At 41.2% G+C, this 26844-nt stretch overlaps 1 protein-coding gene across 1 annotated transcript in view; it reads right to left on the reverse strand.

The window, feature by feature from the left end:
• Positions 1-25991, reverse strand: part of THSD4 (thrombospondin type 1 domain containing 4) — a 319739-nt gene extending 293748 nt beyond the window's left edge. Inside the window, exons 1-3 of the mRNA XM_037395653.1 lie at positions 25799-25991; positions 4578-4685; positions 626-695 (exon numbers count right to left, since the gene is read on the reverse strand). Of these exons, the coding sequence (XP_037251550.1) occupies positions 626-695; positions 4578-4606 (99 nt within the window). The 5' untranslated portion in view covers positions 4607-4685; positions 25799-25991. The remainder of the gene's footprint in view (positions 1-625; positions 696-4577; positions 4686-25798) is intronic.
• Between the last annotated feature and the right edge of the window lie 853 nt (positions 25992-26844).

Raw genomic sequence — 26844 nt, forward strand, 5'->3', positions numbered from 1 at the left:
CCTGAAAAGCAGCACAAAAACCTAACTGAAGCATTCTGGCCGAGACCTCAGTAACGCTGCGCAGGACGGGAGGTGTGCAGGCTGCAAGCACCTTAGACTTACAGCATCGACAGTGAATGAACCACTCACACCAGGAAATGAATGAACAAGCACACCAGGAAAGTGCAGCAGTTTCCAGCTCCCATCTCTAGCAATTTAAGTCTAACAACAGAGTGTGGTTTGGGTCCAACCCCTGCTTCAGACATCTCCATCTCTGTAAGAGAAAGAGCTACCTATGAGCAACTGGATGCTTCTGCTAAGCAGTCCATGTATGAGCACTGCCCTCACTGGCACGAATTCTTCTTTCCCTTTGTGTTACATGGTGAAAATGCTCCAAAGCTAGAGTAAGCTGACATGGACCTCTTTGTGACCTACAACACTCCACACAATTACTCAGCTAATTGACCACAGTGAGCCTCTTTTAACCAAGTATATATTTACAGATATTAATATATATATATATATTTAAAAAAGCAAAACCTACATTATTCCCAGAACTTTATTTGGATTGCATTTCCTTATGCATCTTTACTGTTTTCTACATTTACCTTTAAGCATACAAAATCTGAATATTTCTAATGCTTACCTTTCTGTGTTCAATTGAAGGCTGTGGGATGACAAACTGAAATCCCAGCACTGCTAGGGAACTGAGAAGTCTGAAAAAGCAAATAGTGAAACAGAAGGTATAATTACCACTAAAATAAACCACACATCTACAACCTGTTACGGGGCTTCATACTGCAAGAACTTATTCAGACACTTAATGCCATTACTAACCACAGCAGGCTCACTAAACTGTATGAAACGTTTTTATGACATTGTCTTCACAGCAGGCAGTACAACAAACATACATATATTTGTCTGTCCGTAAAGCAAAAGTGCACCAAGTAGAATCCATTGATACTATTTCACATAACTTTATGTTTAAATTAGAAAAAAAAAATATCTTGCCAGTGCATATTTTAACACCTCTGCATTTGGTGTCAAAATGACATACACTTTGCAAGTTTTCTGAAGTGCTAAGTACGAATTCACCCATCTATGGACTAAGTCTGCTTCTGGCTCTGGCTCCTCATTTTACAGATGAACACCAGCTCCAGGACACGGGAAACATGCAAAGAATCACCATGATTTTGCAGACAATAGGTTCTTCCCCAGCTGCCTAACACTTGTGGAAAGTGAATAACCTAATGGGCACAGAAGATGGAAAGTAGCAGACACAGCCCACCAGAGACTCAGGATAAGCAGCCAAGCATCACCCCAGTCCCCACATCTTCAATCTGAAAGGAGTCATAATGGGAACCAAGCCCAAACAAACTTTGTTCTGTCAAGCCTCACCACTGTAATGACTCCTAGGAGCCCATTACAAGTTAGGCTTAGTTAGCTCAGTCTTTTGTTTGCTCTAATTTGCACTGGGGACTGATTTGCCCACTTCTAGCAAGCCCCTTCATCAGAAAACACAGCAAGGTACAAGAAGGAGGATCAAGACATCTTTATTTCTACCAGGAGTTTGACGTTTCTGTCTACAAAGACTATACTTCAAACCCTCTATAATGGGGAAAGCTGCTAATGATTTGCTGAATTTCAGTGCAGAAGTACAACTGATGGATTTGGACACAAAATCCATCTGCAAACTAATGGACCAGACAAAATCCAGCTGTGCTTCCTACTCACAGCTCCTTCCTTTGCTCCCTCCACATTAACCCTTTAAATATTTCTCATTTCAGAGACAAACCTCCTAAACAGAAAGAGGTTTTTTTACACTCAGCATTTCATTACCACCAATACAAATAGCCCTCTACAAGGGAGAATGTTTTTCTTGAGTTTCCTGTGTTTGTTCTTGCTAACAATCTGCAAAAGGAACTGTTAGGTAAGTATTGATTGCACATGGCCTATCACCACCTCATCACCACAGTCTATGCCTCTCTTTCTCTCAGAGCAATAAACCATTCAAAGGTAAGAAAAAGTCATTACCTCCTTACTACCACCTCTATGTAGAAACAATTTTCAAAAAACAATTAACACACTTTAAAAGTCCATTAGAAGGAAGTGTTATATTTCACAAAGCTATCATTTGTGATAAAGCAAAATTCAGAGGAGGTGGCTGAAATCAGAGTCAGTACAAGGCGCTATAAAGAAACCACAGTTAAGAGTCAAAACGTGCGATTCAGACCAGGGCCAAATAACACAGTGGTGGATGGAAGCCAAAGGCATGAATGAAGAAACTGATGTGCCAATCACACCTGAAATCAAAGGCAGAAGCCGAAACAGAACTCAAACCTGCTAACTGCAAAATGACAGCACGGAGTCTGTCTGTAGCTGACTTGATGTCCCTTTTTCGTGTGCTCAGGTGATCTCCTAACTATTCTCAATGAAAACATGACAAGCTGCTAAGCAGGCAGAGCAGTCTCTCCGACAGGCCCAACATACATAGTCTGCAAATTATACTTAACTTCCTTTTCAGAATCTTCCTACCCACTCCCTGCTCCCTTATGGCTTCTGCTCACTATAATCCCTCAGAGCATGTGAAAGAAAGTTCAGACTTCGCGTAAGGAAATGAATGCTTTCATCCTCAACAGGACAGGATTTTTCTGATCAGTCTGAAGGACTACAGATTTCCATGCGTAAATACTTCTGAAATCATGCACAAGGCTGGGAGTTCTGAACTGAGTGAGAACTGTAATCTTCAAAGCAAATTACTTACCAGATTAAAGTTTTCAGTTATAAAATGCAAACTTTTAGTATATGTGTGATTAATCCGTGGCAAGCTTTTCCTGACCGTTCTTTAATGAGGTTGCACTGTAATCACCATCTGTATGTAGGTGCTCAAGGACAATGAAGCCAGTTTTTAAATTCACTTCTGTATCTGCAATTGGATCTTTCAGAAACAATGCTATCAACATACTATTTCAAACACAGGAAATCTGCCAGGAATACTTAAGCTATCCTGAGGTAAGCTTCTAGCTTCAAATCAGTGTGTGGCAATTTAATTTTTTTAGTGTTATTTCCCTCAGTAGCTTGCTTTGGCTAACTTCTCTGGACTAGGCTTTTTTATTTGTCATGCTTGACTAACGTTAGGCCTCCCAAGCTTCAAAAATAGGCTTCTCCAGTTTCAGTGGGTTTGCTTCAGGTATTCTTACTGTGCAGAATAGCCAAAAAGAACAAGTGCTCCTCAAAATAAGGCAAAACTTTTCAAGTGTACACGAACAGGTCAGGTACCAACCACAGCTGATTGATGGCTGTTTAACTCAGGCCTCTGTATAAGAACCTTGCTGGTACAGCCCTTGCTGCCACAGTTTAGGCACTATTTGGAGCCAAGTACCTAGTTTTAATGCAAACTCTCACTCTACCCAAGCTGCAAAGAGGAAACATGCTCACTTTCTTTTACAGGCAATCCCAATTTCTGTTGAACTGTGGGGGCACAAAGCAAAACCAGGCAGGATTAGCTCTATTGTGGAAGTAGCAAGAGAAAGTTTGCTATTTAACACCTCATTTAGGAACATCTCTCAGAGTAGTATTAGCTCTCCCTGAATGAAGCCAGAGGGTAGCAAAATAGATTTTTTGCATGGTTGCTGTCCCTTAGTAGTTGTATTTTATGAAGGGCTCCCACAGCCAACTGTGGATTGTCCTGATAGTACTAATCACCTGGCTAAAGTACTTTCCCTCCTGACTAGTGCACTATGGCTGATCTCATTTGCCTGACTTCCTCCCAGATGAAAGCTGCAGAACAGCCTAAGCCTGGGACAGCCTGGGAGGAGCTACACAGGGAAAAGCCTCAACAGGAAAGATAACGCAGGCAGTGTCAATAATACGTGACAGATCCGTTTTGATGTGGAATCTGCGCTGGCTTATTAGGAGGGTGCCAGAATTGCAATTCAAAGATCGATAACTGAAAATCACAAGAAGTAAGGTTAGATCAAAGGTGTTACTGACAGTATCTCCATACAAATGAAAGAGCAAGCTCTTTGATTTGTAAGGAGTGCCACTCCTCACAGGAGGTCAACTTTTGTTTGTGTAGCATCACGGCTGCCTGTTTTCTCTGAATACAGAGGACAGAACTGGACAGACCAGCTTAGGAACAGCTGAGTGTTTCCACTGTCAGGAAAACGGTTCGAATGGTCTTTCCTATGTTTGCCCACTGGCAAACTGTTTCAGGAATGCATAACATAAATCTCCAAATGAATTGCAGCAGAGGTACTAAAACATGTAAATCAGTAATTTAAGCCCAGTGACTGTAGTTGCACAGCTTCAGCGACAAAAGGGAATGTTCCAGTAATATATGCCATCACACTGGCACACACTAACAGATGCTCTAAGCATAAACAAAAAACACTGAGAACTTCCTTTTCTTACTGTCACCAAAGAATGCTATGTCTGCATACATGTACTCGATTACTTAGTCTTTGGACAAGATTTTTATCTGTCTTCCTAAGATACAAACACTTAATATCAAAGCAAGAGACAACCAAATTGATATTTACTGCAGTGTGTTAAATGCATGTTAAATAAGGTTTTAAATGTTTCATTGCATCACTTACCTCAAAGAAACTATTAAACTGTCTACCATGATCCTTTAATGCAAGGTGTCTTGAAATGAAAAATACTTCTTCACTGTGGTGCAGCACAATGCCAATCACACACAAATCCTACAGAAAGAAAAGAGAAAAACATTTAACACTGCTTATTCAGTATTTTCCATGAAAATATGATGAAACTGGATACAGACCTACATCTGTACCTCACTTCTCGGGACATTACAGCAACACAAACTGGAAATCCAGTGTACGTTATGTGAATAGACTGGACACACCCCATTTTTTGCAATAGGAATTCAACAGTGCCAGAGTGCTTTGCTCAAAAGCTATGGGATGCAAAATCTTTATTTGATTCCCAATGATGCAAATCTGATGTTGAACTTACTTGCTTTTTTATCTCACCTTCCTGATATGTCACTTGTATGACAATAAAGCAAACGGCTTTGTTTAAAGTCTTGCGTTAACAGAATTCACAGAACTGAAACTGGGTCACCAATTTCTACTGTATAGTAGCAGTATTAATAGGCTCTCCATTTTGTGAGCAATGCAAGGATGATTCTGTTCTGAGTGCTCATACACAAAAGAGGAGTGTTGTTCCCTCTCTATTACAGATGGCAAAGCCAGCCACAACGAAGCTAAATGTCCTGCCCACAGTCACGGAGGAAATCTTGGGTTAAACAGCATTCTGAATACAAACTCAACTGATCCTTATTTCTAAGTACTATCATTGCATCGTGACTACTGCAAATGCACAGAAACCCTACCAGCCCTTGAGAGGGTTATTACCTAGGTACACTGACATTCGTTTGGAAATATTCTCAAAGGTTCAGACATCTGGAGAGTTCTTATTTTGGTAAGTTTGTAATTCTATATTCGACACTTAAAATACTGCACCAGAATTTTCAGGCAGGAAAGAGATCCTGGAGGTAGGGAAATACAGCATAAGTTGAGGAGGGTAAGGGCAGGAAGGAAGATAAGAGGAAATAAAACACCAGTAGGACCGAGCCTATATCCATACATTTCAGAATGTGGTCAACGGCTGTCTTGCATCTTGCCATTTACAAGTGGTTACATGTTGAAAAGCAGCGGAGTGAACAGAAACAAGAGAACATTGCTGTTCGTAGATAAAGAGCTCTCACTTTCTGTCAGCCAGCCAGATAATTAAAATCTGCCTAGAAAGGGACAAGACTTTCAGGAACTTAGAAAATGTGCAGCTAGATAAAATACAGATCCTACTGCTAGAAAAATGTGAATTGTTTGCAGGTAACTGGACAAGCTAAATCTCCCCCCGCCCCAAAAAAAAAATAAAAATATCAAAACCCCAATAAATTTCATTTAGGAAATCACAATACTTGTAAGAAATTTAAAATAAAATTCCTATTATTCTTTATTGTTTAAACTTTAGTCTTTTAAAAGGAAGACATTAATAGTTGTGTACTTGGGAAAGTACTACAGCAGAAAGTTCTGCATGTAACAGGTTTGAGTTAGACATGAGGAAGAAACCATAAGAGCTCAGATAAACTTTATTCTCTCTGCAGTTCCATGGTTGTCAGTAGATCTAAGAGACTTTCTCAAACTTATTCACTGATTTCACTGCTTAATGTTGTACAATGTCTGTGTTTTTTATAAGACTGGCAGCACTTCTGAAAACAGATTTTTAGTCTAGATCTCTGCAACACTTTATTTGAGGTTTTAGCCCATAGTTTCAGAAAAAGCTACATTCCTTTTAACGTTAGGCAAGTTCAGATATACAGCACTAACACAAAGCATTTAGACAGATACCCTGTGATGCTATTTACTAATAGACATTTTGAAATGTTAAGGAAACAAATATCTGGCTTTCTGCAACCTGACTCTTAATTACCAGACGTACTGAGGCAATAGTCCTTTATATCACTTCTTAAAAAAGGAGGATATGCATGTAACATGGATTGTAACCAACATGGTTTCAAGTTCTTACCATTCTGGGTTTTTTTTCCAGATGTGGAGTGAAAAAATCCTGAAAGAGAGTACAATACTTTTTTTTTATCCAGCATCCTTGTATGGAGGGACACCATCTCAGCAGAACACTGCTATGGGATAAAAACTCAATGAAATGTGCACTCCCCTAATCCACTTTGTAAATCACACCTCATTTGAGAAGCAGAAAAGATACTGTTATAGATCTAGTTTTGCAAAGAAGTAGGGGAGGGACTTCCAGTGTTTCTGGACATTGTTCTTAAACAGAGTGCTTAAAGTCCATGCATATGTTTTCAGGTTTTTTCAGTTCATCTGTATCCCCATTGTCAGTGCAGGCTGCATTACAGACTCAACTTTCAACAGTATTTCAATGTCTTTTTCAAAACACTTCTTACTGCAACTCACAGATACATTTCTTTTGAAATATCATAGTGGAAAAACTGCTAGGTATCTAAGCAACTTAAGAGCTTCTTTTCAAAATTATTTTGAGTGCTTAGGTTATTACAGCTTATTGAAAGAAATGTCATTTTGGCAGTGATGGTTTTGATATGAAAATGTGCAAATGGGACAACCATTTTCCCTCCAGAGGATCCAGGGCAAACGAGTACCTGAAATGGCTAAACAGTTAACACTAGGATTAAATAACATGAATTTTGGCATGGAAACTTCCAAAAGCCTGATGAGGTGTACTAAGTGCTAGTCATTGCAGTAAGTCTTGAAATTGTGAAAGTCAAATTACCTTCCCACAACGGGCTTAAAAGCACTATAGACCTATCTAGCAAAAGACTTTCTAGTAACCCTATTTACAGCAGAATAGATCTTAGTATCTCAACTGGAACAAATCACGCTCCTGCGCTTCAGCAGAGTTAAGATTTTCCCCACTGCGTTACATTTGACATTTCAGCAATCTTCCTCATTTCACCTCCAAGTGGGGTGAAAACAACATCTCTGAAACTGGACCAGGGAAAAAAAGAAAAACACACACACACGCCCAAACAAACAAACCACCCAACCACACAGGATGCAACAGAATTCAAACCTCCTCTCCAGAATAATCAACATGACAAAGGGAGAGGTGTTCTATTGCATATGATAAAACGTGCATCAGGTCACAGAAAGTGAGACTGAATAAAAAGACCCCGATTGAAGTCTCCTCCCCTTTCACACTGCAGGTGAGTGATCCTAACACCTTCAAACTGCTGCTGCTAATCTTAGCAGTTATACTACCAAGTTATGAGCTAATCATAACAATCCTTTGTCTTAATATTTCCTGAAAAATACTCTGACACTTACTCTCCAGATTACCTGCACTCCTCAGCCTAGCAGCCCACTTATAGTCAGACACTGCAGTCCTTTGTCAGCAGGGCTCAGACGAGTGTCTAAGTGAAATTAGAACAAAAATACTCATTTGTAATGGTGATTCCAAAAAGGGGCAGAGATAGATAATGGCGGTAACTCACAAAAAAATAATCTAGTAGACTCATAGACAATCCCAGAAATCCGCTGAAATGGGACACAAGAAGATTTCTCAGAGTTACATGATGCAGTACACAGAACTATCAGGACAAACACCACAGGCACTGTACAGAAAGTTAAGAGAAAGAAAGTCTACTGAGAAGTGCAACAGTGAGATTTCCCCCTCAGCTAATTAATTTAGAAACGTCTTCCTGCAAAGTGGTTTGAAAATTTGCAGAAAGACAACGAAATAGTTATCCTAACCTCTTAAATATCATGGGTCCACTCACATGCAATTTTTCATGTGACTATACCCTTTGTGTATTGTGAATGGATGGTATTTCACTTCCATGAATTCCAATGTCATGTTAGCATCAACCTTTACTTCTTGTAAGTCCTGTCTACTCATATTTATCCATATGCATCTAGGTACTAACTGTACGAACTGAGCTTTTAGCCTATTTTATCTTGCTGACTTAAATATATAGCAAGCCAACTTAAATTTCCTTCAATATTTATCTTTCTGGTTAGGTGATGTATCTTGCCAGCTACTGACAATGGCAACTTGAAGCAGCTATGAAACTTCAGCATCATTCCGAGGTCATGTTTCCACTGATGAGCAAAACCTTCTTTTTGTATTATTTAGGGGAAAAAAAACAACCTAAAGAAATAATACTGAGAAATACTTAAAAGAAAAAAAAATATCAAACCCTTTAAGACTGCCTTTGAATCTGCTGCCTTGGACATTGGTAAAGTATAGTGTATACATTAGTTTAGTTCTTCACATCTATTAAACTATGTTCAGTGCAAGTCGTTTGGATTGCATCCAACATTCACTGTATTCACAAGACTTTGATAAAGCACCTCACAGTGCACCCAGTTTATCTAGCTACATAATTTGTGCGTGCATCCAACAGCTTGAACCACAGCTGTTGACAACCACCACCAGAGTTTTATCTCTTCAAATATTCATTAACTACAGTAAAACATACACTTGTCTCTGAAAGCTGCATAACAGAGAAATCTAGCATTAGATCTGATGAAAAGTTCAGATGCTTACACGGAGCAAACACTTTCATTAAAACAAAAATTACAAGTTACTCCACCTAACCCTGAAGGTGCCTCTCTGGTTTACTATAAATGCTTTGAAAACTTTCAAGTTCTCCTTCTGGGTGTGTCCAGAACTACTGCAGTCCAAGAAAGCTCAGTGCCTGTCTCCAATCTAAGCTTGATCAAGATCCAGAAGTTTTCATTTCTTTGCCTAAAATCTCACAAACCACACCCCCACTCCAGTAAGTACAGTCCACAAATGCCACCACCACACAGAGACAAAGCCTCTTCCATCCACAGGTGTAACTACTAATTGTCTGTTAAACACAGCCTCTGGAAACATTTACTTCTGCATAACAGCCTGGTGACTCATGCCCCTGTGATAGCTGCCGTGACTCAACAGTCTCTGCAGGATGGGGAGCGGCACCCTCAGGCTGCACCTTCTCCCCCGCCTCGCCGATTCATCTGGGTGAAGGTGCCTACCTTTCCCTAAAGCTGTACTTCCACCCAGAAGCACCACAGACCCCAAATAAAAGGGTAACGGTGAGACCAAGGGCCATCCTGGATCCGTCTGAAATGTCGGTCCTGTTACTAGAGCTGTACTCAAAAAACAGTTCCAGCTCATTTCTTTGGAATTCAAAGGGAAAAAAAAAGTGTAACCTGATTATTTGGCATCCAATTCTGTAACATTTAATCATCCTCTGAAAATCGAGAAGGCAAACTCAAAAGTTGGTGACGCCCAACAGTGACCACACACATGATTTCCCCAAATCCATCCATTCACAAGATGCAAATTTTGCCTTTTAAAAATACTGTTATGCTGGAGGGTGCCACCATTCAAGCAATTTTGCTTCAGTCTTTGTTGAAGTACATATAATTTAATTAAACATCGAACAAGGGTTGCGACATTAATCATGTAAGTAAAGGGGAGAAGCAAGTGCTTGTTTATAAGTTGTGAGCTGCAGTCATGTTATGCAAGACTAGTAGAATTTGTTTCTTTAATTTCTCCTCTAGATTTAATTTTTCTTAATCTTTGTCCACAAGACTGGTTATGTATTTGCTGAACAGTAATAAAAATACCATAAAAGTAAAAATACATTAATAATGAACCTGATCTAGAATTCACTAAAGCCCTCTTAAACTCAACAATAAGCTTAAATATGCATTTAATACCATAGTAATAGGTTTGAGAATCAACGTATCTTGTGGTGGCATGAATTATGACAGCTATCTAATTGAGATCGATTGCAAAGGAAGTGTGCTGGAGTAGCAGTGCCAAATTGATTAGAGATTTTGATATAACTCTCAAATCCTGAAAAGACAGTTTATGTGGAGATTTATTCAACTTAAAAAAAAACAAAAAAAAACCAACAGAAAACACAAATGCAAATTGAGTGTTAGAAGAATAGAATTAATTGTTCTTTTTTACTTCTTTGAAATAATACAACAGAAAGATGACTTTCTCAAGATTCAGGCTGCACCAAAATTGCCATTTTTAGTCTGATTTTGCCCCCTCTTTCACCTTTTGAAAGTATTAGCTAATTCTCACAAACATTTACTGCATTTAAAGTTCTCATGTGTGGTTTCCAGGCAGAGGACAATTATGTAAAAGGTAAAATGAATCACAAAAATGAGATCATATCTCTCTCCAAATTGACTTCTTGGGATATAACTGTGCGGAAACCATTGCAACCCTGTCTTAAGTTCATTTCAAGATTTCAAATTGACAGGCTGTGCAATTTTGGCCAAAACGCTGCCATTCTTTTTAAAACTGTGCATAGTAAGTACAATTTTTAGAAGAATCATTTCTTACAATGACACTGTAGATGGACAACCTCGTTTCTAACTGAACAATTTTTTGTCAAGAAATCACAATTCAGTACATCACAACTTAAATATATGTTGTCTTCTATAGCAACCAATTTAGAAAACATTATTAAGCTCCAAATCAGGGACATATAGAGCTTCGTCAGGTCACTGACCTTTCCCTGACCTTACCGTGTTATTTTCTAAGGACAGTCTAAAGTCAGGGTAATGTTTTCCGCAATCTTCTACTAAGTAGTAAAGCCAGATGCTGTATTTTACTGAAAAAATCCCTCAACTCTTCAAAAGCCTTTGTAGCAGAATAAAAGGAAACTAGAAAACACCACCAATAAACATGGAACAGGCCAACTGGTTGCAGCATGTATTCAGTATTCAATTTTATACAGGTGAACTGGTATTACTGCTTAGGGGATAGATACAAAATCTACAGTCGTGTATCTGCAGGTATATAAAAACAAACCCAGCACACAATTACAAAGCTAAGGTAGCCAAGCCACATGATGGTTGATTTTTTTTACCTTCTGTTCTCTCCCTAAAGAGGCTGCTATAATCTTGATACCAGTCTGTCATCATTCACCGATTTAAGGAATTCCAACTCTTGCCATAGCTGTTCTGTACCACTAGCGCAGAACAAACTGCATAGACCTTATGTAAGACAAGTGTACAAGGACTCAAGCAATTCTGCTCTCATCTGAAACTATTGACTCAACGTTCAACTAGGAGTATATTCTACTTGTGTCCTGTAAATGTGGCTGCAAATTTCCTTTGCTCACAGATCCACTAATACTCATTGCACACACAACCATTAAGAGCAGCCTGTTCCACACTTAACCAGCTCAGAGAACTGAAAAAAGTTCTGGCAGTTTCAGCATTTGAAAACCATGAAAGGTGCTACTCATCACAGCTCTACATGTTAGAAACCATCACCTATTCTGATAAGACATGTTCCATATATTTAAATAAATTTTGCTCTCCTTTTAAAGAACATTTTTGCTATAATCTGAGTACTCCAAACCAAGGATGTAGAAGGGACTGCACATAGAAGAGGGAGGGGGAGATTACATGTTAAAGACCCTTTTCATAAAACAATCCTTCTTAACTTTCCATAATACTGATCAACATTAATCTGATTATTGATATTGAAAGATAAGGGAAAAAAGAATGATTAACAGTCTAAAAAGTCAGGTAGAAACACCCGACATCCCTATAAGCACCAATGCAAAATATAGGTGAATCCTTCATTGCTATGACAAGCAAGAGAAACAGACTCGTGTGACCTCTGCTATGATTAAATAGCTACAGTCTGGCCTACAAAAGGAGCAATAAGAGCATAAATGTATCTTCAACCAGTTACTGTTCTAGATACTTCTCTACCAAGGGTAAGTAGCAAGAGTGGTGGTTTAGATTCAGATTTGAGGCACCCTCCATGTTATGGAGGCTCAGGTCAAACTGTCTGCTGTGACCGGTAGTTAAAATGCTAGAAATATTTAATTGAAAGTAGTAATATTTACAAAATATTAGTCTCCAAGTACATTTGTTTAGTAAAAGTCTTAACAATGTTAATATTGCAAAGCGTATGACTGCATTTCAGAGCAACTAGGAATAGAAATTTCTTAGAGCCTCTTTTAGCCATACTAATTTCCTCACCTTTAAATACGTCAAAGAAAAAGAACTTTTCTCACACTCCTTTCACGACTTAAGCTTAATAGAAGCTGTTCTCAGAACACAAGGTGTGTCTCTGAAATCAAGGAAAAGCTTCTAACTTTCAACCATAGTCTGAGTTTCTCCAAAACACAGGCTTGCAACAGTGTTTAACTGGAGTTTACATCTGAGGACCTACCCCACCTTCTGCACAAAACCTAAGGTCCCACCAGCCTCAGTCAGAGAATTGTAAGACATCCTATTCAAAAAGGTCATAGAAAACAAATATTTCAGCAAAGCTAATTGAAGGCACATGTACAAGGAAAGTAACACACAACATATTTCAGCAGTATAATCAGCTATTTCTTGGTAACACAGCTGGGAGACACCCCTCATCAAGTGAAAAATCATGTATATTACATTATTACTGTGCAGTTAGAAGATAGCTTCCTTTTGCAAAGAGGAAACATTGGTTTTCAGTTGTCTGTTTAATGAGAACCTCTGTCTGCCAGAACATAAGTCTTTTTATCATTTTTTAAACCGCTTACTGTAAGAATTAACTTTCACACTGTTCAATAAACATTGAAAATACATGCCCAAGCATCAATAACCTCCACGTAAAAAATGGAACAAAATATAGTAGGCTGTGCTTCAGAGAATAAATTTTTTGCCCTGAGTAATAAACAACATTCAACAGCATACATAGGTGAAGATCCAGTGCTCCTGGTGACAAGGTAACCTTTGAAATAAACATTTCATTTACTGGCAAATAGAGGTATGTATTATTAGCCTGGCACAACTAACTCCCTGCATAGCTCCAACACAAATAGACCTGATGGGAAGCTGCCCGTTCTCTAAATTAGTGCTGAGTCACACTAACAGGATAGCATAAAGAGCCAGCAGTGCTCTGTGAACACACAGAAGCATTCCTAACAACACAAAAATCCTATACTTCATGGCTGTGATTTTCTAAGGAAGAAAAAAAAATATTCTTGCTTGCAAGATTTCTGAGGTGCTTGGGGAACCAGTGTTAAAACACAACAGGGAGGAGAGCGTGCAATGGGGACTTGAAATCTTTGCTTGGTTATTCAGAAACAAAATATTTTCTTTGGAGTGTCAGTGGAGGAAATACCTCCCTGCATAAGTAGTATCTCCAAGTAACAATGCTTTCTGAGAATCCTCATATTTTTTTTCCAGAGCAGACAAGTGGTAAAGCTGTATCTGTACAGGTACACTCCAAACGTCAAAACCAAACTACTTTTCAAACTTGTTAGGCAACCTCTAATGGCAGCCGCCTTAGTCCTTAGATCATCCAAGTTACCAGAGGGAACACAGTCTTGTCAAGATTGACTGAATATTTCTCTTCTGGGTAGCCACTCGTAGCCACTATTGTCGGAGATGCTTACTTTTCTGAAGTAAAACCCTATGCAGCACAACAGATACCAACTGGAACATGTGTCTATAAATATAACACAGGCATCCATTGAAGATCTTTGGGGCTCAATTCCAAGCTTTGGCTACAGTGACTCCAAGGGCTTCTTTAGCATTACTGTATGTGTACAGAACTATAAATGGGATAAAAATCATTCCCAGGGAACTTCGGAGATTTCTCTGCCTGTTACATAGTTCTCTGGTTTGGGTTAAGCATTCTAAAGAAAGGCTGGCATTCCCTCAAGCCTTGAATGGGACTTTGATACAGAAGAAGCATAAAAATAAAACAAAAAATAAAAATTAAACAAGAACCAGCAACCAAACCTGTTTGTTACTACAGGTAAAAGCAAGGCAATTCAGTGTCAGTTTATTAACTCATCTACTTACACAGAAAATACATTTATAAATGGGTATGTCAGGCCAAAGCCAAACAAGTCTCTCTCTCGCGTGCCCTCTGGCAGCAAAGGAAGGAGGTCTGGTGGCCCAGCAACTCGACTACCGTGATTCAACACAGTGCTGCACTGCAGACCACTGGCTTCCTCTGCTCTCTCTAATGGAGATTAATGTGGGCACAAATCCCAAATTAACTCATCAAATCCTTTTCTACACAAGTTTTCAAGGACAAGTGTTTTAACATACATTTCAATACTGCCATAACTGGAGGGAAAAACAACAGCAACTATCTACTGATGTACATTTTGTACTAACCAGTGTCCAAAAAAAGTGACCAGGGCTTTCATAATAAACATTAAACCTGATGAAGATCCTCTTCCCTTTGGTCCTCTCCTGCAGTTTATTTTGGCCAAAAAAAAAAGAAAAAAAAAAAAAAAAGATTTCTTTTTTCCATCATGCAATTCCCACCTGAACTGAGCTCCACTAGTGACTAGCGCTGCCCAGGTAACAGCACTGCTGCAGCCAAGCTGGCATGAAAGAACTGGGCAATGACTTTAAGCCACTGTACTGTAGTGGGCATGGGGGGTGGGGAGGAGGCGGGGGTGTACCATCTTCTTAAAAGCTCAAAGATTCAATTTCCTCTATTATCTGGGAGAATTCTGGCACTAAACACCTTCTAAATAGGTGCACTATATGAAAGCCACACAGGGTTTCAGCTGGCTAGTGGCCAGATGTAAGGATGCAGAAGCTTCTCAGGAACCCACATGGAGATATGCTTTAGGGACCGCTGAAAAATAAGTGATGTCCAAAACAAATACTGCTGTGATTCTGTGGCATTCAGATAAATCCTGAACATGCCTTTGTTGAATAAAACATATCAAATCAACTGCTTGGGTCTGTTCTGAAGGAAATGTCATATACCTATTAGCAAGACTTGGGCACTTCATTTTTAAGAGGCAGTACAAGTACAGGTAACAACTGTTAGATCATGGACGGAAACACAGCTCACTACGTAGCTTATGTGTCTTGCATTGTGAATTTCAGAGTCTAGGCTCCTGAAACATCTTGAGATGAACTAGTTATAAAAGCTTGTTTAAATTACTTTATTAAATAATACTATAAGAATGATGAAATTTTAACTTATTCCTCATTAACATCCTCTCTGATGTAAGGCTCCCCACATACTGGTACAGAAACACAACAAAGGAATTTGAAGATTTATGGTTTTCTTTTATGTTCCTACATAATGATGATAATAGGTCTAACGAGAGGTCTTACAAGAGCACTGTGAAATTAATATTTCTTTCATAATTTTGAAAAGGAATACCAGGAATGTAAACTTAACATGAAACAAAAAATTATCAATGGATCTCCAACAGCCAACTGGAAGAATGACAATAACTGGTCTTGTAAATCTTTTCAAATATTAAATTCTGCATGCGAATAAATACAGGTGTAACTCAGAGAACACACTGTTTCACAGAGTTCTATTTAGCTTTCATCCACAATAATATTTAGATGAGGGTTCCAGCACAACAGCATAGACACTGAATATCCTTATCCTCTGGGCTTGATCTACACAGAATCTAACAAAAAGTTCAGTCACAGAACTGGACAGGCAACCAAGATAGTAGCATCAGATGCCAACTGTGCTGTTAAGGCTTTACCATTTAAAGGGCTACATTTGCAGAGATGCATCGCTTCTTTATGGGGATAAAAAGGAAAATGCTAAATTACCCAGTTTTAATTGGTAAGGATGACAAACAACAGTATCTTTGTGTCTTTTTAAGAAAGAGAAATGAAGATTCAGTATGATTAGTGACAGCAGAACAAATGTAAAATTCATATGTTCAGAAACCCAGAAACAATTTATGGTCTCAGTTCTACCCCTTGAGACTGAAGCTACCGAATATAATTTTCCTGAAGTCCTTATTCAGCTCAGGCTTGGTTCAGACTTCTAGAAATATCCTAACGCTTGTATCAATCATACCTCCATGTGGTGAACCCTTCAGCCTCCTGCATGTTAAAACTGAACCGCAAGATGCTTTAAGGGTGGGGATTGGGAGCAGTTTATTCTTATCCTGTCGGTTTGAAAGGGATTTTAGACATGCTACAAATCTTGTCTTGCTGCTATGCCTCGTGCTCTGGTGGTCTAGATGACAGTTAGTATTTCAGTCCATTTAATGTAAACTGCATAAACTGTTACACTCCTACAGGAGATGCCAGTCCTTGACCCAAAAGCATGAAGATAATCATACATTCAAGGAATCTCAGGCTATCAATCACTGAGCAGCAAAGTTGAAACATTCCACTTGCTACAGAATAAAATCTCCCTATTAGGAAATACATAGTTTGGCAGATGCTGTCCAGTGGCCTGTGAAGTACGAGTTTATGGTTGACAGATAAAAGATACTAACCCCAAAGAATCCCCAAAAATCCTTGTCACCCTTGTTAATTGCATTATGCAGAAATCTAAACTCGTAAGTCAGGAAGACTGTATTCCTTTTTGACTTCCAGTCACCCTTTCCAGGTCAAGTTCTAGCCCTGAGTTTTTCTCAGCCTGTAAGTAAATCTGCCACTGCTTTCAAGAGAAGTTTGCCTGACAGTAGGTTTAAGATGTTACTGTATAATCTGACTTTGAAAAAAATGAATTGACTTGCAAAGTCATTCACTGGAGCTGACACGTATGAGTACCCACCCTCATATTTGCAAAAGCCAGAAAGGTTGAAGAGAAAGCCCCGTAAGAAATACTATACTTTTACTACAGAATACTACAGGAGTCTACAACTCCTGCATGGGCTTGCAAAGAAAGGCAAGTTAATGGAAATCCCCTTTTTAGCAAAACAGCAGAAACCAGCAATACGGTTAGTCACAGCATAGTAATAACGTGACAGTATCCTGCCTCCCCATCTAGCCATACACTACTCAGGACAAGCCAGCCTATTTGCAACCCCATCTTGCAACACAGCAGGTTGGGCAAAATTATCACACCTGGTTTTGAGGGACCCTGCACCTCACAACTCAACGGCGCAGCTGGATTAGGAGGATACCAAGAGCAGGAAAGCACAACTACCACGGTTCAGGTCTACCCGCTGACAACATACACAGCCTTCTGGCTGTATCTAAAATCAGTGATGACTTCAGATTAAGTATTATTTTCTGCCTATATATAACAAACATTTTAACACATAAACATCTTTGCTCACTACCTCTGTTGATCAGATGTAGCTTAGAAACAGTATTTAGCAGCAGCAGTAGTTTCAGAGTTGGCAGCCTTGCAAGTCACAATAAAATCCACCTCACCTTTCACTTCTCTTTTCTGACCACAATAAATGCCAAACTCATCTACAATGCAGAAACCTCTGCCATCATCACACCATGCTTAGGGAACTTTTGTAATCATTCTTGCTCAAGCAAACCTATTCAAGTGGCTGGGACTTTGCCTAAGTGACAGTGAGGAATTCTGAATAGGGCCCTTACTGCATCAGGTAAAAAGAAATCAAAGGTCACCTCTTGGCAGTAGAACCTAAACTTGTATGTGCTTGAGGGCAGGTTGTTACGGTGCACCGAGCTTCACCTGACATCACTTAATGCTGCAGGCAAAATAGCCATGTGCCTACAAACTGAAAAATGGGGACTTAACATGTGAATGAGAGACCTCCTGAATTTGCAAGACAACAAGAACAGCCAATTACAAAGGGCTGGCAAAGAAAACTGAGCAGCTCCTCCAGCACTGTGGACTTCAATTGCTGCTTTAAATAGTCCCTATGCCACAGGCACAGCATGCGATATCAACAGTGATCTTTAAAGAAATGTGACCAGGTTTTGTAGGTTTGGAGGTATTTTAAACCGGAGCCTACCGCTGTTGTGCATGCTGCTTAAAGTCAGAAAAGTAGGGTGTTACACGGTGACTCACAATCTTCTATGTGAGTACTCACTGTTGGAGGTAGGTGAAGACTTGCCGAAAGGAATGCAACTTTAATGTAATTACTCTTTGGGCACTGCTTGACACTGTTTCCTCCTTTACGCATAAAATCTGTACAGTCTGAGTAAACAGGAATTTTGAAAATCCCAGTTTTCAAAAGCCCTTCTAACATTAACTTTAGGAAAACAGTAAAGCAAGAAGCAGAAACAAACAAACCCTACCTTTCTGAACCCTCAGTTGCCAGCAAGATACATTTGGAAACACTTTTTCCCCCTCTTCCATTTCAAAGCAGTAGAAACAATCACAATTTAATCACAAGCAGCATGGTTCAAAAGAAGTCAGATCAGTTTCTGTCCAATTCTAACAGTATGAAAGCAGCAAAGACATTTTAGTCCTTTCATGCCCTCATAATTCAAAACCACACAGAGATTTTTTTTTCTTGTTTAAAATATCGTTAATTATCATTATTTAAATTTTAAACATGCTCACAAACTAACACTCTGCATTCAGCCCTGGTGTGATGAGTTTGGCCAGCAACAGATACAGGCAGAAGGGACAGCTTTACGACAACTAATTACAGCAGCACTGTCAGTGCCTAAGAAATAACTCTGAATCTGATCCTGCAAAATTATAAACATTCCTATGAGAAGCAACAAAAGTACTCCAAACTCCGTAACACCAATGTCAGCAAACCCCTGAACTGGGGGGGGGGGGGGGGGGGGGGGGGGGGGGGGGGGGTGTAAGAAAGGAAAGGGTCTTTTTGATGTGCAATATGTATTAACAAGTACAATCTGTCTGAAGTAGTAAAGAAATTTTGGAAATTGCGTTTCTAATGGATGCTTATCACTAGCAAAAAAAAAAATAAAATTAAATAATCCAAACAGTCATCCTGCCTTAACCCCCATGTTTCAACACATGAACAGTATTTCCTGGGCCATCAAAGCTGAACAATGCCAACAGTTAATGGTTAACACACTCCATTCTTTTAAATCCTTATTCCTATGCTGTTCTAGTTAAGTGCTTAAATTCCACGTACAGACCCTGAAGATGTGCAAGGTTTGCCCGCTGTTCCACCCGCACTTCCCCAGTGAATGTAGCTCCATGGAACTACAAGCAAATGAGATAGAGCTTTCATTGCTGCCAGATTCAAGTAATTGCATCCATCCCATTTAATTTATCACCCTTTTGGGTAGCTTGTGTCATGGGATGTCATTTTATTGTAATTACGCAGGGTGGGATTGGACAGGCTCTTGCTTGTCTTTGCCAATCTGATAAGCAAAATCATTTCTTCTTTTTACTTTCGTAGAAACTGCATGTTTTAGATAAAAATAACCAAACAAAAATACAAGTATAATATACAACCAACTAATAGCAGCCTGATGTTACCAAGCCAGGACTACAGCAATCACCTTTGCCATGGAAAAAAATCCAGGACATCTGAAAACTTTCCAAGTCAACATTTACTGTCAAGATTACTGTCAACAGTTTCGCTGAATTTGCCATTTAGAGATAGGTTTGTCCTTCCATGCACTTCTCTCTAACTAATCCAAATAGAGTATCAGGAGAATCTGCTAGATTCAGGATTACAGATGTTAGTCATAGGTTATTCAAGTATCTAAGTGACGTTTTTCTCCTGGAGGAGTAGGATGGATATATGTGAGCATGGAACACAAGTGCTGATCCAGCAAGGCCAGGCTCAGCACATGTTCTTCACCAAGCAGCAGCTTTCATGAAAACGGGCTTTTTAAAAGGGCTTCTTTATCCTTCCTCTCCCAAAATAAAAGCAGAGAAAACACATTTCAACTTGGGTATCGTGACTCACATTGAAGACAAGGTGCAGGAAACCACACTACATCTATGCAATCTAATGCAAAAAACAGTATCCTCAGGCTCCCAACAAACATTTAACTTTGGGTAGCGTTGCTGTTCTTTTCTCTCACTAGGCCATGCAGTCACCAAGGACAGAGCTTGCCCCACCTTGTGGGCAAGCAGGGTCCAAGATGTCCCATCAGCCCTGCTTCTGCATTGACAGAAACAAATTTGGACAGGTTCTGCTTGCTACCAGGTTTCTCTGCTAAACTTCATTCCTGTACAAGAAGAGGTCAATACAACCCACAGGCACACACAGATAAAGAAAGTTCAGAAGTTGAAACTTCTGCTGTTACAACAGTTAGCCCTTGAATTTAACAAAAAGGGAGTATCCTTCTCTTATTTATTGTAATATTTTAAGAAGTTTGAGGTTACAGAAAAAAAAAAACACAATTAGAGTAAGCAAAGTGAAATCAACAAAAATGGAGGGAAAAAAGGTAGTTTTCTGAAGAACTGTATTTCTCTCTACATTAAATCACATATAGCTTTGTATAACTTGTGAGTTTATAGCAGTTTTAAAAAGAGGAATACAGGATCACAGTTATGAACAAGAGGGTCATCTGCAAAGGGTTCAATTTTACCTACCAAGTCCTGTAATTTAAACACCATTTTTTGGTACCCAAAGAGTCCCCCAAAGGCCCCAGTTCCAGGAACTCCCGCTAAAAGAACAAGCTCTCATACTGTCAAAGAAAAGACTGCGAACTCTAAAGGATCCAAAAACATAAATTCAGATATATTCATTTTAGCATTTCAGGATTTGTAAGCCAATCTGATGATTCTAGGGCAGTCCTAGCTCCTGATTCCCAAACACTCCATGAGGCAGTACTGCACACTAACAAACTACCGTTGGACAACAAATATAGCTTCTGTGACTCTGCTAAAGGTCATCACCTGATCAGTAAAATTTATTTCCAGATCTCTGAAGCTTAGCTATTCTTTTCCACAAATCAGATGAAGCTGCTAAATATATCTGTGCTGATAAAGACTCCCTTCCCTGGTCCTTTTATAAATACATTCTTATAACTTTTTTATTTGATTCTGTGTTCATCAAAACTCATAATCCTTACGTTGTAGGGTATTCCCCATTTGTGGTGCAAGAGAGTTTCATTTTGATTTCTGTTTCATAGTCAGTTGTGCTGAAGTGATGAAATGGAAAAATGTTTGAGAAAAGGAGGGCTCCACACTTTAGGCAGGGCTAAACTCCAAGATCGCTCACATCAACACTTGAAAATTTTCATGTTTAACACCAACCAATTAATGCAAATGAAAAATATGACCCAACGCCTGCGAACAGTTGCATTCATGTGTTCTGTCATCCTGCGAGAAAGAACGAGCTTTTACCACAGTTCAGACTCAGCGCTAGTCCCACTAAAGAAATAAGAAGCACTGCCTGCTTGTAAAACCAGGAGACACACAAGTTCCTTACAAGTGAATGCAGGCGTATCAACAGATAGGCTTTAAAACGGTGGTTTAAAGTGCCACTGAGATTTCATGGCTGAAACAGTGGTCATTCTTTCCAATGACAAGAGCACATCACATGGGAATGCCTTGATCCGAAAGCCACTGAAGTTACTGATAACCTTTTCCTTGACTTTATTGGCCCTTAGATCAGAGCTTTAAAGAAAAGAGATAGTGGCTCTTGCACTTAATGAGAAAAGAATCTACAGAACCAATGGAAAAAAAAGTCATTTTTTAGAATATTTTTTTCCATATAAGGAGTATGGAATCTTCCTGTGAAGGGAAATTCCAAAACCAGGACCAAAATAAATACTGAAGGGGCATGCCAGGTAGCAGCAGCTATCTGATGTGAAATAGCCAACAAGCAAGATCTTAAGCTTTGATGTGAAGAAAAACAGTAATAAACCTATGAGGCACATACTACATAATTTGGTTTTGCTCATATACAATAAGTATTTGTATTTGGGTGCATTTTTAATTTTTTTTGAGTGTAAAGCAGTTTGCATGCGAATTGTCTTCAGGAAATTTAAGTTGGGCAATATCCTGTATTTATCATACCTTGTTCAGAGATAAAGGAAATGGAGAAGATGCCAATAAGACTTGATCAGTAGCACACAGCAGGTCAATGGTAGCGTTGAAAACAGAAGCCCACATTCCAGCAACTCACACATGTATCACCTAACAAACAGATAAGACCACTTTCTCTCACAAGGATCATGCTGAGATCATATCAACATCAGAGTATTTCTAGTGCAAGAACAGTTCCTGCCAAGAAGCTCCACGTCTAACACTTGGTACTACCATTTAAAAAATATGTAAAGGAAGTCTGCAGATGGCGTTGGCAAGTGCTGATTGTTTAACAGCAACCAAAATTATGAACACTGACCCATCCCTGGGAATGCCATAACCCTGCAGGGAAAAGCTACACAAATTTGATGTGTGACATGACACTCACAAGTCCCCAAAAGAAAAATGGGTGGTACAGAACATTCCAGGAGATAACCAAGTTCTTTTAAATTACAGAAATTGTATGTTATTGTCACTAACACAAAGAACAAAGCAAAATTAAAAAAATGTACGAGGCAACACTGAAGCACACAGTTCCAGCTATGCTCCCTTTATACAGATTAAGATATGTGGCCAAATTCAATGCCCATCAGATCACTCTGTTAATCTGCCTTCTTCATTTATATCTCCTTAACATCTTTCTAATTAATCTTCTATATGAAGTACTAGACCATGCATTCTCCCTGAAAATCTAATATACATAAATAGAATTTTCTAGCGTAACATAGTATCCCAAATGCAAGGGAAGTTACTTAAATGCAAAACATACAATAATCCACTTAATCTACTACGGATTAACAATGCAATCATGCCCATGGATCACATCTTTAAGCCACACATATCCATAACTGAATTAATTAGCTTTACAATTACCTGATTCATCCTCCAAGCTGCATTTATATCAGGTTAAGCTGCTTTCTGAAAACAAAAGAACTAACAACTGAACTGTATATGTACCTACTTAAGGGAACAAGACTTTTCATGGAACACTCTCCAGGAAGCACCCGGACCATCGGAAGCATTTCACGATTGAAAGCTACAAAATGCTTTGGCTATCTACAGTGGTAGAAGTGCTACTATCAAGGTCCAAGCTATTTAAGAAGCTGGTGCGATACAGTAAGTTTTCCTCTCTTACTTCGCTCCTACTTGCAAAAAAACCACAGCCTTCTAAAACTGAAGCCTGTTATGATCATACAACACTACAGGGGACACAGTACAAATTATTTATGCATGATTGACTTTGGAGTTTCCTGGTTTTTTAAGCGCTTAACCATCAAATCTTAATTTTCTCTAACAGAACAATGCAAAGCCCATAGAAATCTTTACACTGACTGCACTTAACTGTAGATGACAAACCTGAGTTTTAAAGTAAAAAAAAAAAGAAAAAGAAATAAAAATCTAAAGTGTCGTTACAAAGTGCCTGACCAGCACTTCTTCGCCTCCGTTTTCAGTACAGCTGCCACTGTGAATGGTCTGAATATCACACATCTGATGTCACATCACAGAGAACTAAGACTACAATGTACAAAACCAGCTTTTCTGCTGCCATTGTCTGCACAGAATCAACCACTCGGGCCAATCCAGTTCATCCAAGATGATTCTGTTCAGTTTTGTTTTGCTTTCAGGCTCCGTTTAATGCATGTTTGCCTGGCACAGTCATCCAGTTTGTTCTACAGCAAAAGCGAAGTTTTTTATACTGCAATTGTATGCATCATCACTGCCTATCAGCTGCCTAATTATCTGCCATAAACCTGTTGTATGAAGCCTGAAAAGATATACAACACCCCAAGTGCTTCTGAGAGTTAGTTAGGAATCAGAAGTTGCTCCTTCAATTCCAGCTGAGCCGTTTCAGATTAGTGTCATCATCAGCAAGACCTAGGATTGGCCCTGCTCCTAAATAAAACTTTACAAGCTATGTTCAGGGCGCAGTTATGACAAATAATCCATGTTTCCTACCTACGCTCACTTTGAAGGCTTCTCTATGATAACCCAAACCAGCTGACCCCTTATTTCTAACTTTGCTAAAATTCTCATTCTACAGCACTTTTCTCCTTGAAAGACAGTCTTTCCTCCTAGTCTACTTAACTCCATTGTCCCACCAGATTCTCCGGGAGAGAGGTGATGGAAAAGAAAGCATCAAGAATTACAGCTGTCTAATGAATTTCAGAAGTATCAAATTTCATTTTAAACCTCTGATGATACTGAACGGGTGGAAATCACATCAACCAGTAGATCACCACTAATTTTATACCAGGAGCAAGTCCAAGTTGGCAAGCTACAGCTTGATAGATCAAGTTGGTGAGAGTGCATTGGCAGTTCCACAAACAGCCCTAAACTCAGGCAAACGTGGGCTAGTTCCAGTTCCCGCTCTTGCCACAGGAGACAGGAGAAACACGTACAGGACACCGACGGAACATCCAGAGCCCATTAGGCAACTATTTAGTCCATGGCATTACACACTTGTATTGAGCTAGTAACAACTAGTTACTTAGTCAGTTTTGATTAAAAAAATAAACCACACCAATTCATCAACAGATGACCACACAGTGAGTTACAAATCCTTGTACTACTTTTGTTGGCTATTTGCATCACTGATGCACTGAGTTACATCTGTCGCCTCTGCCAGCAGACACCACCGTGCTGCTATGCTGCCCACGCTGCGCTGGAATCTCAAATGTAACTCTTAGTTTTGCTGATCCTTTGATCAGAAAAGTATGAAAGAATGAAAAAAAAAGGAAAAGCGGAATGAACACTGGCAAGAAAGAGACAGAAGAACTCCCACAGGGGAAGCGACTAAAAAGCTAAGAATTCTTTACCTTGAAATAAGGGATAGCAGAGGTAGAGAGTAACAAAACGATACAGTCCTGAAAGAGCACAGAGATAGAGAACAAGCATAATTCCCTTTAGAAGGACTGAAGAGCATCAGACCGAACAGCAGCAGGAGGAATGAGTTTTGCCACACACCACACTGACCTGCGGAACTCACCGCTGCCAGCTTTTCCACACCGTTCGTGCTCCTAGCACAGAAAAACCTCCACGTTTGGACGAGCTAACGGGGAACGTGTCAAGGACTATCAAACACACAAGTGTGGACGCACTGACAGCAGAAAAAAAGGAGAAGCCTGTAGCAGGAGGGGGAAAGCCCGAGCGAGCTGGGCCGGGGCTGCGGCGGTGCCCTGAACAGCTCCCGCGCCGCCGGGCGCCTGAGGGGAGCCGGCCCGGCCCGGCCGCTGCCGCACGGTCCTCCGTGAGGGAAAGCCGCTCCTTTCCTTCGCTCTCACGCAGACCGCTGGATCCAGCTCAGCTACGTGCAGTTGCCGCTGCTGGTGGGACGCCGAGGCACACAGCTCCGCGCAGCCCGCCGGGCGCAGCCCCGGGGCAGCCAGCGTGCGAGGGAAGCGGCGCTGAAATGGCCACTGCGGCAGCCAACGCCAGGCGAGGCGCGGCAGGAGCCCCGCGGGGCAGCGCGGGAGGCGCTCTGGGGCCAGGAGGCAGCGAGAGCTCCGCGGGCCGCGGCTTCCAACGCGAACCAGCGCGGAGCCGCCCCCGCCGCGGCCCCGAGCCCCGGGCGCTGCCCGCACACCGCGCCGCCGCCGCCCGGCCGGCCTCTCCCCGCTCCCCCCGCCAGGCGCCCAGCCCGCCCGCCGCCCACCTGGCGCGGGGGTCCCTCCTCAGGGCGCCGCCGCCGCGGGGGCGGCCGGGCCTGGCCTCGCCTCACCGCTCCGCTCCGCACGTCCCGTCCGGTGGCCCCGCGACGAGGCGGTCTCCGTGCGGCGGGGGGCGAGAGGGCTGGCAGCCGCACGGCCTCCGGCGCATGGGAGGCGGCGGCCCCTCCGCCGGGAATGCCGGAGCGCGGCTGCAGGGCGCCCCGCCGCAGGACCCGAGGCAGGTTCCCGGCGGCTCCGGGGCTGAGGGACAGCCTCTCCCCTCGCTCCCGCCTGCCGCCCGCGCAACGGCCACGGCGGCCCGCGACTGCTGCCACCTGGCGGCGGAGCCCGCCCGGCCCGGCCTCCCCGCCTGCCCAGGGGGGTGCGGGGGCAGGCGCAGCGCAGCCTCCCGCGGGGGTGCAGGGGGCAAGGCGGCGCCTGCGCCCCCCGCTCACCGCCACCCCCGCCTCGGGGAGCGCAGCCACGGCGGCACCTGCGCCCCGTGCGCCCGCCCGTGTCCGTCCCCACCGCCCCCAGGTGGGCTGAGGGTCCGTCCCCCCCTTAGCCCCCCGTATTTCACTCCATAGCATTTCTCCACTTGGCACAGCCCTACGCCGTTTGTGGGGGCACCAACGCCCCACACACACACACCGCTCCCTCGGACCCAACGGGACAACAAGAGGAGGATGAGCAGCAGCTGCCTGGTGCTGGCTGGTGAAGGCCACCTGCTCCTACCCAAAACACAATGAGAAGATAATGCACCATTCCTGCCGGTATTTGCCCCAAAGTCTGAGGTTTGAAACCAAGCCCGCAACAGCGATACGCTGGCGCTGTCAAAAGCATGCCACAAGCAAGCGTATATGGGAAGGATCTCTCCTCGATAGCTTTTGAGACAGCATCTGAGGAAAAAACTGGATTTGCCTCTCTGTTCCTGCTTTATATTAAGTGTACTGGACCAAAGATCCCTAAGGGCACGTTTATTGAACAGCGCAATAAAATGTCCAGCATGAGCTCCCAACCTTAGAATCAGATAGCAACTAGCAACAGTTCA

This window comes from Falco rusticolus, chromosome 7, assembly GCF_015220075.1.
Source record: "Falco rusticolus isolate bFalRus1 chromosome 7, bFalRus1.pri, whole genome shotgun sequence".
NCBI lineage: Eukaryota > Metazoa > Chordata > Aves > Falconiformes > Falconidae > Falco > Falco rusticolus.